Source organism: Somniosus microcephalus, chromosome 4 (assembly GCF_052327205.1).
Source record: "Somniosus microcephalus isolate GS21.2 chromosome 4, FLI_Smic_1.0, whole genome shotgun sequence".
Taxonomy (NCBI): domain Eukaryota; kingdom Metazoa; phylum Chordata; class Chondrichthyes; order Squaliformes; family Somniosidae; genus Somniosus; species Somniosus microcephalus.
In genome coordinates this window covers 266404790-266420697 of record NC_140990.1, presented here as the reverse complement: position 1 = coordinate 266420697, position 15908 = coordinate 266404790, and the positions used below count along the sequence as shown (strand labels likewise).

The 15908-nt window shown below is 44.5% G+C and overlaps 1 protein-coding gene across 1 annotated transcript; it reads right to left on the bottom strand.

Annotated features, from left to right (window-relative positions):
- Positions 1–3760: 3760 nt before the first annotated feature.
- On the bottom strand, positions 3761–10354 carry LOC147120434 (death-associated protein-like 1.S). The gene is made up of 3 exons (XM_085983857.1): positions 10284–10354; positions 8324–8378; positions 3761–3871 (listed from the first exon to the last, which is right to left on the bottom strand). The coding sequence occupies exons 1-3, from the start codon at positions 10352–10354 to the stop codon at positions 3761–3763; spliced, it is 237 nt and encodes a 78-aa protein (XP_085839983.1).
- Positions 10355–15908: the final 5554 nt, after the last annotated feature.

Below are 15908 nucleotides of genomic sequence, written 5' to 3'. Positions count from 1 at the left end.
AGTCATAAACCGACGGGACTACGAGCGGCTATTCTCACACATACCCTTGAGAGACAAAAATTATTTTGAAGACATACACGGGGCAAAAAGTCTACCCCAAAGGAAAAATAAGGGTGACCGTTATATATAACGGTAAAGAAACACCAAAACTGGACCTGTATGTATTGCAAGATGGAGGACCACCATTACTGGGACGTGAATGGATCCGGAAAATACAACTGGGTTGGCATTCCATACAGGCACTGACTGTGGCTGACAAAAAGGATGACGACGTCACACCTGGGCGACTGTCAAAGATCCTAACTGACACGAAAGAAGTGTTCCAGCAAGGACTCGGAACACTAAAAGGCATGACAGCGACGATTAAAATTGAAGAAAACGCAAGCCCAAAATTTTTTAAGGCCAGACCAGTACCTTATGCGATCCGCCCAGCCGTCAAAGCAGAGCTGGAGAGTCTGGAACGTTCAGGTGTACTGTCCAAGGTAGACTGGAGCGAGTGGGCTACACCCATCGTCCCTGTGATGAAAAAGTCGTTGAGCAGCACGCCTGGGGAACCAAGGAAGGTTCGCATCTGTGGGGACTTTAAGGTAATAGTGAACCCGGTCCTTCACACCGTACAATATCCACTTCCGCGGATTGAAGATATTTTCGCCTCGCTATCCAGAGGGAAATGCTTCACTAAGATTGATCTGGCCCAGGCGTATCTGCAAATGGAGGTAGAAGAAGCATCAAAAAAATACCTCACAATCAACACCCATAAAGGTCTCTACCAATACAACCGGCTGGTATTCGGGGTAGCATCAGCTCCGGCTGTTTGGCAAAGGGCAATGGAACAAGTCTTGCAAGGGATCCCAGGGACCCAGTGTTATTTGGACAACATCCTGGTCACGGGTGAAAATGACAGTGATCACCTTGCCAACCTGTAGCAGGTGCTCACTAGATGGCAGGAATATGGGCTCCGAGCTAACCGCCCCAAATGCGAGTTTTTTAGAAAACAGATCTCGTATTGTGGCCACGTTATCGATAAAGAGGGGTTACATAAGTCCCCAGAGAAGATTGAGGCAGTAGTCAAGGCTCCAGCACCGGAAAATGTGTCACAACTGAGGTCGTTCCTCGGGCTGGTAAACTACTATCATAAGTTCTTGCCAAATTTGTCTACAATACTACACCCACTGAACACCCTAGTGCAAACTGGGGTGCCATGGAAGTGGAGTGACGAATGTAGATGAGCTTTCCAGAAGAGCAAAACACTAATCACATCGAAAGAGGTATTGGCCCATTACAACCCGGCATTACCAATTCGGTTGGCATGTGATGCGTCACCCTACGGCATTGGAGCGGTGCTGTCGCACAAATTCTCGGACAGCTCAGAGAGGCCAATAGCCTTTGCGTCACGATCACTAACCTCAGCCGAGCGTAACTACGCCCAGATTGACAGGGAGGCCCTCAGCCTAGTGTGGGGAGTGAAAAAGTTCAATCACTATCTGCACGGGCAGAAATTCACCTTGCTGACTGATCACCAGCCTCTTGTCTCCATTTTTAAGCCGAAGAAGGGCGTTCCGGTGATGACTGCGCAACGACTACAAAGATGGTCACTTTTTCTAGGGGCGCACCACTATGAGATTGAATATAAGGGCACGAAACAGCATGGAAATGCTGATGGGCTATCACGCCTGCCACTGCCTACTGCGGAGGAAGCACCAGCAGTGGATCCTGTCGAAATATTCCATTCGACTATAGTTGAATACCTACCGGTAACTAACGCTTGTATCGAAAAGGAAACCCGAAATGACCCGACACTGTCTCGGGTATATGATTTGACGGTGAAGGGATGGCCAGCACATGGCGACTCACTGTTGCCAGCATTCTCGACAAGGAGAGAACAGCTGTCAGTGTGCTGGGGGACCTTGATGTGTGGATCCCGAGTGGTAATTCCACCCAAGTTAAGGGATAGAGTGCTCAATGAGCTTCATGAGGGTCATCTGGGAGGGGTAAAAATGAAAAGCCTAGCCAGGGCTTATGTGTGGTGGCAGGCAATCGATAAACAAATCGAGGACCTGACCAAGAGCTGCTCAGGATGCCAGAAAGTCCAAAATGCACCACCACAGGCCCCTCTACACCCATGGGAGTGGCCCTCATCTCCATGGCAACGGGTACATATTGATTTTGCTGGTCCATTCATGGACTCAATGTTTTTAATAGCCGTGGATGCGCACTCGAAATGGCCTGAGGTCATCAAAATGTCCTCCACCACCACGGAGAAAACTATTGCAGTCCTACGGACCATTTTTGCCAGGAATGGCTTGCCAGAACAGATTTGCTCCGACAACGGACCACAGTTTGTGTCCGAAGAGTTCCGGAGGTTCTTGAAAAAGAACGGGGTAAGGCATTACACATCCGCCCCGTATCATCCAGCCACAAATGGATTGGCTGAGCGGTTCGTACAAACCTTTAAGAAGGCAATAAAGGCTATGTACAATGACAACATTCCGCTACAGCACAAGGTGGACAATTTCCGGTTCGCCTACCGGAATGCGACACATGCAGTCACCAACCAGGCCCCAGCCATGATGTTCTTTTACCGAAGGTTAAGATCTCGCCTGGATTTGCTCAGACCAAACGTACGAAGAGATGTTGAGAGTAAGCAATTCCAGCACATCCATGAGAAGCCAACAAGGAGCTTCAATGTAGGGCAACCAGTCTTGGCCCGCGACTACCGAACAGAAAAATGGCAGCCAGGAACGATATGCACATGGCAGGGCCCACTAATGTACACAGTGGACGTTGGGGAGAGCATCGTGAGACGCCATGCTGACCAGATCCTAGAGTCACAGGAACAAGTCAACCCCATGCCTCGCCCATACGTACCTGGTGATGAACCCGACGTACAGGTCGCATCTACCCCAGAAACAGTAGCATCAGAAGCTGATGAACCAACCGACAACAGGGGGCCAGAATCGCCTCCGCACCAAGAGCAAGACACTCGGGAAAGGCGCTATCCAGAAAGGATCCGGAAGCCTCCCCAAAGACTGAATATATAAATAGACTATTTTCAGCTAACGTTGCATGTTAAAAGTGTTAATTGTAATTAGTTTGATATTTAATTGTTAAATGAGTGTTATGGTACTGTTAGTCTAAAAGGGGAGGAATTGTAATGTATATACCTTTAAGGGGGGAACTATGTTTTACAGCTCATGTATACTGCAGTACCGGCAGTGACCACACCTGTATATAGCACTTAGTAATCTGTACAGATCAGTTCCTGTGTGACCCACATTGAGTAAACACCTGTTGTACCGTTCTCCTGCAGTCTGTGTCTTATTATACACGGACGCAACAATCCAAATTACAAAAATTGAAATAAATATTCTTTGAAACTTCTACTGTAGCACTGCTACCTACACGTCATTTAGTTCCAGAAGACTGTTTCAAGGTTAAAAAAGGGTAACTGCACTACAATTGTCTATTTGTAACAGTTGCCTTACTTATTGCAAGTTCATTTTCAATAATTCAGACAGAAACTTAGCCCAGGACACACCGATTACATACACTGAAGCAGCCTTGTAAGTGACAAACATATTGGACCTAGGTCTCAGGCTGGTTTTATAACAGCTTTTTCAATGATGCATGTTAAGAGCTTTAGTTCTGGGCAGCTATAGAATAGAGTGGCATTCACATTTTAAACATGTTTTGCTTTCTTCAAGCTACATGGTGACTGTTGCAGGATGTACACTTGGCAACCACTTTGATTTAACTTCTTTCAACACTTGCGTGGCTGGTGAATAACATGCAATTGTCTAGGTAGTGGAATCTTCTCCAGAGCAGGTCGAGACTTTTGATGTGCAATTACAGATGGAAAGTTATGGCTCAGCTAAGAGGAAATAAAAACAACGTGGATAATAAGCCTATGTTAAGAACTGCAGAAGAATTTCTTTGAAGGGTTCGTTTAGGGGTGCAGGATCAAAAGGCAATTATTTCCAGGCATTTGTGCAGTGGATTGCTTGAATATTCTGCATATTGTGGAAACAATGAAACCACAGCCAGCTTGCTAAGGAATTTTAAAAACTTTTTAAAAAGTCACCAAAATTGTACAGGCACAATCCCAGTGGTTGTGCTGTGATTGCACCTGGTGTCCTCCAACATTCACCACAGATGGGGTTCTCGGGGTCAGTGGGAAGGCATCTCACTTACATGGGTCTGGACCAAGTGTAGCACCCATCTGGCCCATGCCAACAGAAACTCAACCAGCTACCCACCCTCAAGAGGGGGCTTCGTTTGCCTGCGGTTTCTGTCTATTTTCCCTTCTCCCACCATTGTTGCTCCCACCAAGTATTTATAATTGTTGAGGCCAGAGGGAATTAACTGGCAACTTTGTAAATTTTAGGCTCTAGTTTGATGACTTGTCTATATCTCACTAGACTAATACTTTATATACTATGTATGTATCTTTGATGGTGCTCAAGGGAGGTCAGATGATGCACTATGCTGTTTAAAGCCATGTATAATTACACCGTACAATGCATTATTCTGATGCTAAGGAAGTGTGTCCCTTTAAAGCAAATGGGGAAATGGCATGAAATAGCTCCAGACCAAAAGTATAATTGTTGGTGGAGGAACTGGGCATTTTATGAAAAAATGCCTGTTTCAGATTCCAGGCCAGCATCAATAGTTCTTCCAAGATGGCGGCGCGCACGGACGCAGCGGCTTTGTCTCCCGAGACTGAGCGTTTTCACTCTCCTTCTGAGTCTCTTCTGGACTCTGCTGATTCGGGAATTAAAGGCTGACCTACCGTACAGCCGGCAGACGCTCCTAGACATCGGGGCCGACTGCGTGCGGCTCACACTCGGCGGCATCGATCTGCTTCCCGACATCGCCCGACCCCCGGGACCAGCGTGGCGTCCTTCCCCAGCCGGAAGTCGACGCAGAACGCAAGCAGAAGCGGGGTAAGAGGGCCGGTATCCAAAACAGGTTGAAGAGGGACCCACACAAACCCTCCCTCCCAAGTATTTTCCTGGCCAACGTCAGGTCACTGGAAAACAAAATGGATGAGATCAAACTGGATCTCTCCACACAGAAAAGGACAAAGGAATGCTGCGCCATGATCTTCAGAGACCTGGCTGAACAACGGCATCGCTGACACCACCATCCAACTAGAAGGACGCACGGTCTTCCGCGCCGACAGAACTGCAGACTCCGGTAAGAGCAAGGGAGGCGGTTTGTGCATTTACACTAACAATGCCTGGTGCACTAACACTGACATAATCGATAGATCCTGCTCGGCTGATTTGGAATTCCTCATGGTAAGGTGCAGACCCTTCTACCTGCCTCGGGAATTCACGGCTGTTATCATCACTGCGGTCTACATCCCACCACACGCTAATGCCAAACTAGCACTGAAGGACCTCTACAGGGCCATCAGCGAACAACAAACTGCGCACCCAGACGGAACTTTTATCGTCGCGGGGGACTTCAATCACATAAACCTAAAAACTGTACTACCGAAATTCCACCAGAATGTCTCCTGCCCCACAAGAGGGGAGAACACACTGGATCAAGTCTACACGAGCATTGTAGACGCTTATAAGGCCATTCCCTGCCCCCACCTTGGGAAGTCTGACCACCGCTCCCTGTTTCTAGCCCCGGCATACAAACCGCTCATCAAAAGAGGGAGAACATCAGTGAGAGCAGTGAAAGTATGGCCAGAGGGGGCAGTATCGGAGCTACAGGATGGCTTCGAACGCACTGATTGGGGCATGTTTGCCCATAATGACATCGAGGAATACGCATCCACAGTGCTATTCTACATCAACAGCTGCGTCGAGGCCGTCACGACCCATAAAAATATCAGGACATAGCCCAACCAGAAATCCTGGATGAACGGAGAGGTCCGCTTGCTGTTGAAGGCACGCGACGCAGCATTTAAATCTGGCGACGCGGCGGCTTACAGTGCAGCTAGGACCAACCTAAAAAAGGGTATCAGGACTGCCAAAAGGAAACAGACACTGCGGATAGAGGATCACTTCCGCAACAACTCGGACCCCCGGCACATGTGGCAAGGCATCCAGTCCATCACTGACTACAAGGGCAAAAACACCAGCCCCCCGGTTAGCGATGCCTCCCTCCCGGAGGAGCTTAACAACTTCTACGCTCGCTTCGACAGGGACAACAGGGAGCCGGCTACCAAAGCCTTGCCACCCCCGGAAGATCAGGTGCTCACTCTGTCGACCTCCGACGTAAGGGGTGTTCTACGCGGAGTGAACACACGAAAGGCTGCTGGACCGGATAGCATCCCGGGACGGGTACTCAAGGAATGTGCCGATCAGCTGACTGATGTCTTCACCGCCATCTTCAATCTGTCATTGGCCCAGGCAGTAGTCCCTACATGCTTCAAGACCGCTACCATTATCTCTGTGCCAAAGCAAACGGCTGTGACGTGCTTGAACGACTATCGACCTGTCGCACTCACACCCATCATAATGAAGTGTTTCGAGAGACTGGTCTTAGCCCACATCAAAGCCAGTGTTCCTGCCTCTCTTGACCAACACCAGTTTGCCTATCGTGCAAACAGATCAACGGAGGATGCAATCACAACTGCTCTACACTCGGCACTGAATCACCTAGATGGTAAGGAGACCTACATCAGAATGCTGTTCATAGACTACAGCTCAGCATTCAACACTATCGTCCCCAACAAGCTGGCCACCAAACTCCAAACTCTTGGCCTGAACACTTCCCTCTGCAACTGGACCCTGGACTTCCTAACAAACAGACCCCAGTCTGTCAAATTAGGTAACCACACCTCCCCCCCCACCCCCCCCGACCCTGAACACGGGGGCCCCACAAGGATGTGTGCTGAGCCCCCTCCTCTACTCCCTCTTCACCCACGACTGTGTGGCTGTTAATGGTTCCAACACCATCAAGTTTGCGGATGACACCACGGTAGTAGGCCAGATCACCAACAACGATGAGTCAGCCTACAGGGAGGAGGTCCAGCATCTCGTGAAGTGGTGCGCCGATATCAACCTGGCCCTTAACATCAAGAAAACCAAAGAAATCATTGTGGACTTCAGGAAGTCCAAAGGCGGAAGTCACACCCCCATCCACATCAATGGGGCTGTGGTGGAAAGGGTGGACAGCTTTAAGTTCCTCGGAGTCCACATCACGGAAGACCTCTCCTGGTCCCTCAATACCTCCCCTCTGGTGAAGAAGGCCCAGCAGCGCCTATATTTCCTAAGGAGGCTGAAGGGATGTAACCTGTCACCCCTGATCCTCTCTAACTTTTACCGCTGCACTATAGAGAGCATCCTGACAAACTATCACAGTATGGTATGGCAGCTGTAGCTACTATGACCGGAAAGCCCTGCAGCGGGTAGTCAAAACTGCCCAACGCATTACCGGCACCCGGCTACCGACCATAGAGCACATATACCAGAAACGCTGTCTACGGAGGTCACGGTCCATCATCAAAGACCCTACCCACCCCAGCCACAGTCTGTTCGCCCTCCTGCCATCTGGGAGACGCTACAGATGCATTCGCACCCGTACGACCAGATTTAGGAACAGCTTCTTTCCCAGGGCTGTCATCCTACTGAACTCCACAAATAAACTCTAAAGCCTGCACATCTGCCAATGCACTTTATTATGGTTATGTTTATGTTAATATACAAGCCAAATGTATGTTGAATGTTTAAATGTCTTAATCCAAATGTACACTCTCGGGAGCCGCAAGCCTACATTTCGTTGTACTGCACTTGTGCACTAACAATGACAATAAAAGTTGATTTGATTTTGATTTGATTTGATTTGATTCTTGTAAAAAAAAGTTTAGATGCAAGTGTGATGGACAAAACATGCTAACCACAACATCTTTATAAATTGAAATTTGGTCCGTTATGCAATACTTAATTAATATGCTAAATAGTCTTGGATACAGGCCCTTTCATAATAGATTAGGGCCTGGAATTTCTGTTCAATTGTGTTGGTTTTTTTGGCGCACGTCACCCAAAATCGGCATAACCAGCGCAAAAGAATCACAGAATTTCAAGCGCATATTAAGTTTTTGCAAACTTTTGTGCTAGTTTTAAAAAAAGTGCTAGAAGTGAGCCCACTATTGCACCATGGATTTTTTTTTTAATAAATGGGGGTGGGGGGTGCGGGCATTACAACCAAACTTTATCCTGGCCTCATCCAACATCCACTTGGGAATGGGAAGCCTGGACAATTGAGCATAAAATTGGCAAGTGCACAGGTTGGTGCAGATGCAACGTTGTGTTTTGGATTAAAAATGCTAGTAAAATAACTTCAACAGAATCCAAGTATTCACCTTATCAATAGTTCTAGCCAAGATAAAACTCATTTTTGATGAGTTGGTAGCAGTACTGAAAATAAAAGATAGAAGACTTTGTACTTAAGTTATATGACTATTAGAAATTGGATAGGTTTATGATCCATAAACTGCAAATTATGACAAACTGCAAAGAGAAAAAAAGATAGAACCACAAAAACACAAACTTGGAGGCACTGAGCTCAGGCTATGGAAGGGGGAAAAAGTCTCCTACTCCAAAATTTGGGAGGAATCTCATTTGTTGAAAACAAAAAGGAATCTGCACCTTGCAGTACTAGCTTAAAGGGGGCCTTTGCAGAGGACTGGACCAGGTCACCCAACTGTCTCTTGGCAGCAAAGGCAAGTTCAGGAGATTGAAGAAATGGACATCAAGAAAAATGTAATAGGTACGTATCCAAGGACGTAACGCAGAGTTAAATGACAAACCAGTTGCCATGCATTCAAATATGACTTTATACCAGAATGTTGGACTGAATGGCCTGCAATGTTTTCTGCCATTTTATAGATGGAACACCTACAAAGAATGTTAATTACAGCCTAGTTGTGTACAGTTCACAATTAAACATGGACTGAAAGAAAAAAAATCCACAAAACCACCTTCAATTTTTTAAAATTCAAAACGAGGTTGAATCTACACAAATAGATACAAAATGCATTTTTTTTGTAGGGGGTGGTGGGAGGGAAGCAGAGAAGAGAAATATACATATTTTTGTCCCATTTTGTTTCTGTAGTGTTCCTGTGCTACAGAGTCACCCCAAAAAAGTGAACCAGTAAAGCCTTCCTCAGTTCAGGAGTTCTCATGCCATTGTACTGTAGCCTACAGAGGTGATGCATAAAGACTGGTGCTCACTCATCTGCTAGATGTGTGCTGCAGTCAAGCGGATTTGTCCAAGAATTGCTCCATGTGGGAATCTTGCATATGCCATCATCTAAAAAGGGTGGAGACTTAGACCAGCCATAACAAAGGTGAAATGGGCCTCAAATCGTCCCCGGGCAACTTTCCTGCAAGCAATATAGGAAGTATTTAACCATGCATGTAGTTATTTGCTGGTGTATTACCAACTTGCTTCAAGTCCATGCACCAGGGGAAGTGACCAACTACAGACAACCCAATTTCTCCATGCAATTACATCATAGAGTAAGCAAGAACTATACAATGGAAGTGACATTCTAATTCTGTATGGCAATGGCTAAAGTGATTGAACAATTTCCTGACCTAGATGAAATTCAGGTCACTTTAGGTTTTAAAAACTCCAAGCAAGTCTCAATCAATATTCAAATCAAATACAGCTAATCCATTGCAAGATGAGTAAACTGCAAAATGAAATTTAACACAATGTGAAATTTTCCCCATGCTAGAAACTTGCACAGCCAATTAAATTCAACTGGAGGTATGTTACAACTAAACTTAAAATCTAATTGGGAACCAGTAACCCAATAAGGCACACATTTCCAGATGTCCTATTTCATGTCAGCAACCAACAAATAATTCAGTAATGGTCCAAGTACCAATAGGTCGGAAGTCACCACAACACAAAATCTGAATAGAATAGATACTGGACACAGTGGAATATCATACAATGTAGAGGTAAAAGTATCTCGAAAAAAACCTTTCCATTGTGTTGGATATATTGGTGGACACCTTAGGAGAAATAATGAAGGTATCTATCACCATGAATAGAAAAGCGTGAACCAATAGCCATGTCATGGAATAGGAATGACTCTGGCCTCAGATGGAATATTTGCCACCTCCTCACCAACTGTGAAAGAGATTGCTCCAAAGACAGAAAGAACCTGCCTCAGTTCAGCATGTCCCAAATAACTATTGCTTGCAGGACTAAAGGACTATTAGTATAATATTTTCACTATCTTTTCAGATAGCAAGCTGCCTTGTCTATTTGCTCAAGCACAAATCAGAAAAGGGTGTAGAGTCATTTACCTTGAGCTTGGGGTACATTTCCTCATTTTTTGGTCACTTTTAGTTTCCCCTTGTTTTTTGGCAACCCCCATACCACTACCTAGAGTAGAAAATAAGCAGCAATTCAGTGTATAATATTCTCTTTCTATAGTGGCACAAATAGGTTTTGGCCAACAAACATCTAACAAAGCAATTAAACTGCTTTATAATAGTTACTTAAAACTTCACAAAGTGATTAGTGCCACTAACCTTGGCATATGCCACATTTAAATGTACTAATTCCAACCAATGTTTTATTTGCAGGCTAGACCGATTAAAAAATCATGGACTGATAGAATAGGTATACACTGGATATGCTTTGATTTCAAATTGTGATGCAAGTGCACACAGGATAAACTTTTGATTTCAAATCTGACTGTTGGAAGTTGTAATGTGGAGCAAGAACGCTAGAACTAGGTTCTGTTAATGTTATATTTGAAAGTGTTTTAATATTGCGTGGCTGGTTGGGAAATCCTGCCTCGCAATGGCATTCCTTTTTCTAGAGAGCAAAAAGGAATGAACAGCACTGAATCCCAGTTTTGTCAACAAAAAGCCAGACAAAGCCTAAATGGATGTCCAGGACCACAAGCAACAACACGGTATCCAAGGTCCACAATTGATGGAGGCAGGTTGCAAGGGGCCCCCAGGCTGTAATAGAAATGCGTGCTTGACTCAGTGGCAGCACGCTCACTTTTGTCAGGTCATGGGTTCAAGGACTTAATACATAATCTAGCCGATACTTACAGGATTGGGAGAGTGCTGGACTGTTAAAGGGGTCATCTCTTGGATGTAACATTAAACCAAAGCCCTGTTCAAGTGGCACTATTTGAAGAGTAGAAGTGTTCTTCTAGAGTCCTAGCTAATAATCCCTCAACCAACACCACTAAAACAGAAGAGCTGGGTAATTTATCGGAATGTTGTTGGTGGGATTTTGTGTGCAAGTTGACTACACTGTTTGCCTACATAGTGAATACATTTCAAAAAGTAGATGAAGCAGAGCACAAAACTGCAGATGTTGGAATTCTGAAATAACAATGATGGGAAACTGATGTCACACACCATCTGTGGAGAAAGATGAATTGACATTTCATGTGCAGACCCTTGCATCAGAACTGGAGGAGTAGAGGATTTTTTTTTGGAAAGAAAAGGAACAGAAGAAAACAGGAAAGGAGAGGAAAAACAGTGAAATGTAAAGTGCTCAAGTGGAAAGTGATAGATGCATTAGTAGGAAAAATAAATGAAATTAAAGACTTTACAAGATAATGTGTGAAAAGCTAAAATTGGGGGTGGGAAATAGGATGAGGCAGATAGAAATGGTAGCATGAAAAATTAGAAAAGCAGACCGACACAAAGGGTGCAAGTGTTTCAAAAGGAGGGTCTTACCCAGATCACCAACTTGTTCCTTCTCCCAACCTCTAAACACTGGCACTCCCATCCCACTTACACTCGCACTTCTTGTTAAAGAGAAAGTTGGAGTTATAGTTAAGGTTAGAAGTTATTGAAGGCCAGAGGACTGCAAAATGCCCAATTAAAAATAATAAGCTGTTCCTTGAGCTTCATTGGCACTGTGTAGAAGGTCAAAGACAGGCAAGAGTAGAACGAGGAATTGAAGTGACAAGCAACAGGGAGCTCAGGCTCACTTGTGGACAGAACCGAGTGTATGGCAAAGCAGGGATTTAATTTGCATTTGGTCTCCTCAATATAGAAGAGACCACACTGAAGACAATATACTAGGTTAGAAACAGCTTATGTCATTGCTGCCTTATCAGTGGTGTAGGAGAAGGTGAATGGACAGGGGCTGCACCTCAATGGGAAGGTGCTGGGGCGGGAGGGGGTGGTCAAACAGCGAACCAGTACAACATGGAAAGAAAGAGTCCCTTCAGAAAGTGGATGAGGAAAGAGGTGTTGGATTATGATGGCAGATGATTTGTCAAAATTTGTCAATCTTGAGGCCAAATTTAGCAGCCTAATGGAGCCAGCTCAGATACTGGTGTCCTAGAATCAGTTTGAAAAACACAAGACAGTATAAAAGCAAGTTTTAAAGATTAAAACAAAATCAACTTTTACTCCAGAGAACAGATACCAAAAGTTAATGGCAAATTAAGAAAGTTTTTTTCTTTTAATTTAATTAATCCTTTGATGATAAAGCTTTATCTTCAATAGAGATATTTAAAAAAAATCTAGTGGCCCTTGGGTGACCCTCCCCGTTGGCATTCAGATGCTCTACATGGGGGACAAAAGGCGGGGGGGGGGGGGGGGAGAAAGAGGAGGAGAAAAGGGAAGAAAAATGCAGACTTATCTTTACAAAATTTACCCTACATGCAAATGATCAATCTCAGCCATATCTTCATGGGAATAAGTCAAGTAGAAGCTAGGTGCCTCCCCATAGTGGGAGAAGAGGAAACGAGAGTGGAAGAAAGGCAGAGGGAGATACCCTGTGCCACTTTTACATACCTTCAAAGTGAACTACTCGTACAGCAGGAAGCCTCATACGTGCCAACCTTCTTTGGTGGAGACTCTTTGAATAGAAGAGTTAGACGTCAATTGCCCCTTAAATGATCAGAACACCTCACACACTATTAATGACCATCTTTGAGGTGGGAACAGGTCACTTTACAATTACATTCCTCAAAATTTTTGTTTGTATAGAATTTTTAGTAGCTTAGATGTACAATACCTTTTGCTTATGTTTTAATATAAAGGATGGGGACTAATTGCCCTACATCTATAGAAGAAAAATATTTGAGTCCTTCGTTGTCCTCTTCTTCCCACTATGGATAAGTAAAACTAGTGTAAACTCATTCTCACCAATTGTCAGTTGCTCTGGTCCTCTTATCTGCTGTAAGTACTATTTCATACTGATTCTGCTTCATCCCCGAGCCACTTCTACCTAGGTGCCTTGCTTTCCAGAACAGGACCCTTAAAAACCTTCTGAAAATCCACAAATACAATTTCTATTACATTGCCTTCATCTGTACTATTGCAATTTACTCAGAGTCAAGTAAAACCTGCCCTTTACAAGTCCATGCTGACGTTCTCTTATTAGCCTATGCCTTAAGCATTCCCCAATTTAATTATGTATTATGGACTCGAAGTCTTCCCACAAGCAAGACAATGCTAACTGTTCTATATTTTTGGGGATTATCCCCTTCTTTGGCAATTGTTGCAGCTCCATGTGTCATGATTCCAGTTTCCAAAGATTTTGTAAACATAGGAACAGGAGTAGGCCATTCAGCCCCTCGAGCCTGTTCCGCCATTCAATGAGATCATGATTGATCTGCAGTCTAGTTCCATATACCCGCCTTTGGCCCATATTAATATCTTTTGTTAACAAAAAGCTATCAATCTCCAATTTAAGATGACTGATTAATGGCTCCACTAGCTCTTCCCCCAACCATCTCGGGTATTCTATGATGCATACCATTTAACTGGTTCACTAATGTCCTTTAGGGAAGGAAATCTGCTGTTCTTGCCCATCTGACTCCAGTCCCACATCAACAAAGTTGACTATGAAGTGGCCTAGCAAGCCACTCAATTGTATCAAATCACTATACCACACAGATTGCTGCTGTTAAGGTTCACCACTACTTTCTCAGGGAAACTAGGGATGGGCAATGAATACCAGCCACACCCACATCCCAAGAATGAAAAACAACTGGGCCTGGTATTTCCACTTTTAGTCCAATAACAGACAGTGGTTGTTCTCCCTCACTATTCCTACATTACAACTTTTACCTGACTTTGTAGAGAAAAACAAGATGCCCCCAAGTGGTTATCCCTTCTTTAACTATTCTTTTACTTGTCTACAAAAGCCCTTGATTTTCTTTCTTCTATGTTCAATGCCAATCTTTAATATGCCCTCAGGCTTCCCAACTGTTTTTGATTTCCTGCTGATCCTGATCAACGTGTCTATTTCAATTGAATAGTGTTAGTGAATTTGTCCCCATTGGCAGTTTTGGGGTGAATTTGTCCTCCATACAAGGTAGTTAGCCAACAAAAAAAGCGAATTTCCCCTCAAACACCTCAAACATAGGTGGCATTTTCCTTTCCCAAACTAGTGATCCTCTAGTCAACATTGGCAAGTGTCAGCCAGCACCAAATTAAGGGTGCTTTAATTCTCCAAATTAAGTACCAAATTAAGTCACTTTAATTCTACACTCCACTCCCACTCAGACCTCACTGTCCTCGGCCTCTCCGCTCCACTCCCACTCAGACCTCACCGTCCTCGTCCTCGACCTCTTGCATTGTTCCACTGAAGCTCAGCGGAAGCTCGAGGAACAGCACCTCATCTTTCGATTAGGCACTTTACAGCCTTCTGGACTCAACAGAGTTCAACAACTTCAGATCATAACCTCGGCCCCTGTTATATATATATTTTTTATCCACACTTTTTGTCTGTGTCTTTTTTTCTTCTCTCCCACATGGCACTGTCTTTCATTCTGCCAGCGCAATTTACACTTCATCTAGAGCCATCCTTTGTTTCTTAACCTGTCCCATTACCATCTCCTTTTGCCTTGAATATCTCTCAATGTCTCTTAACCTCTCCTGCCTTCTATCCTATCACAGACCTTCCCTTTTGTTCTTTCATCCCCTCCCCCCTTTCCCAGCCCCTACACTTGCTTAAAAATCTGTTCCATTTCCTGTTTTTTTCCAGTTCTGACAAAAGGTCATCGACCTGAAACGTTAACTCTGTTTCTCTCTTCACAGATGCTGCCTGACCTGCTGAGTATCTCCAGCATTTTCTGTTTTTATACCAAATTAAGGGTACTCTTTACACCAACTGGAGATGTAACCCGGGGAGGAGCAAATGTATGCAGACAAGTTAAACTGTCAAATTAAAAAAAAAAAATTTGGTGCAGCTCCTCAGTAAAATTTTAAATATGCACAACTAATTTGCAGTAGTAGAAAGTCATATGCACATTGGTCAAGTCTCAGAGGAATTTTATGCTGGAAACGCCACAGTACCGGATATCAAGAGTGTAAATAAAATTTAGCCTCCTCCCAATCAGTACAGAAATGGAAGAAGCAATCAATATAATTAGCAACATATACTTCACCAATAACCTGTGCAGATTCTACCAGAGCCACACTGCTCCAAATTTAATTATGGCTTTGATCCAGACATGGAGAGCTGAATTGCAAGAGAGGTGAGTTGCTGTTCTCAACATCAAGTACAGCACCAAGAAACCTTAGTAAAACAGAAGTTAACATGGGGGTGAGGGGTTCAAAGGTGTTAGATCCGTGATTCTGAGAGTATGATGTTTTCCAATAACTACACGGATGCTGTAACTTAACAATCAACAGGTGTTTACTGGAGTAGGGTAGTCTCAAGACTGGGGGTACAGAGGCATGCTCAAGGCTTATACACAGGTGTGGTCACTACCGGTACTACAGTATACATAAGCTGTAAAAGTAGTTGGCCCAGAAATTCATTATAGCCACTTTTGGGGCGGTAAAGTCGGGCGGCTGCTAAAGTTTGTGCCCGGCGCAAATTCGAGGCCACTTCGCCGATATTCATTAGCTTCGCCCTAAGAGTTTGCTCGAGCGCTAAAACTGGCGATGCACGGCTCTCTTTAGGCGCTAAGCCGGCGGTGCTGAGCGATACCG

Excerpts from the sequence above, each read along its gene's own strand:
- LOC147120434 (XM_085983857.1), bottom strand. The coding sequence starts at position 10,354 with ATGGGGGTTGCCAAAAAACAAGGGGAAACTAAAAGTGACCAAAAAATG. Across the intron at positions 8,379-10,283 it reads AAATGTACCCCAAGCTCAAG|TACTGCTACCAACTCATCAA; the intron begins GTAAATGACTCT and ends TTTTATTTTCAG. Across the intron at positions 3,872-8,323 it reads TGGCTAGAACTATTGATAAG|CTGAGCCATAACTTTCCATC; the intron begins GTGAATACTTGG and ends ATTTCCTCTTAG.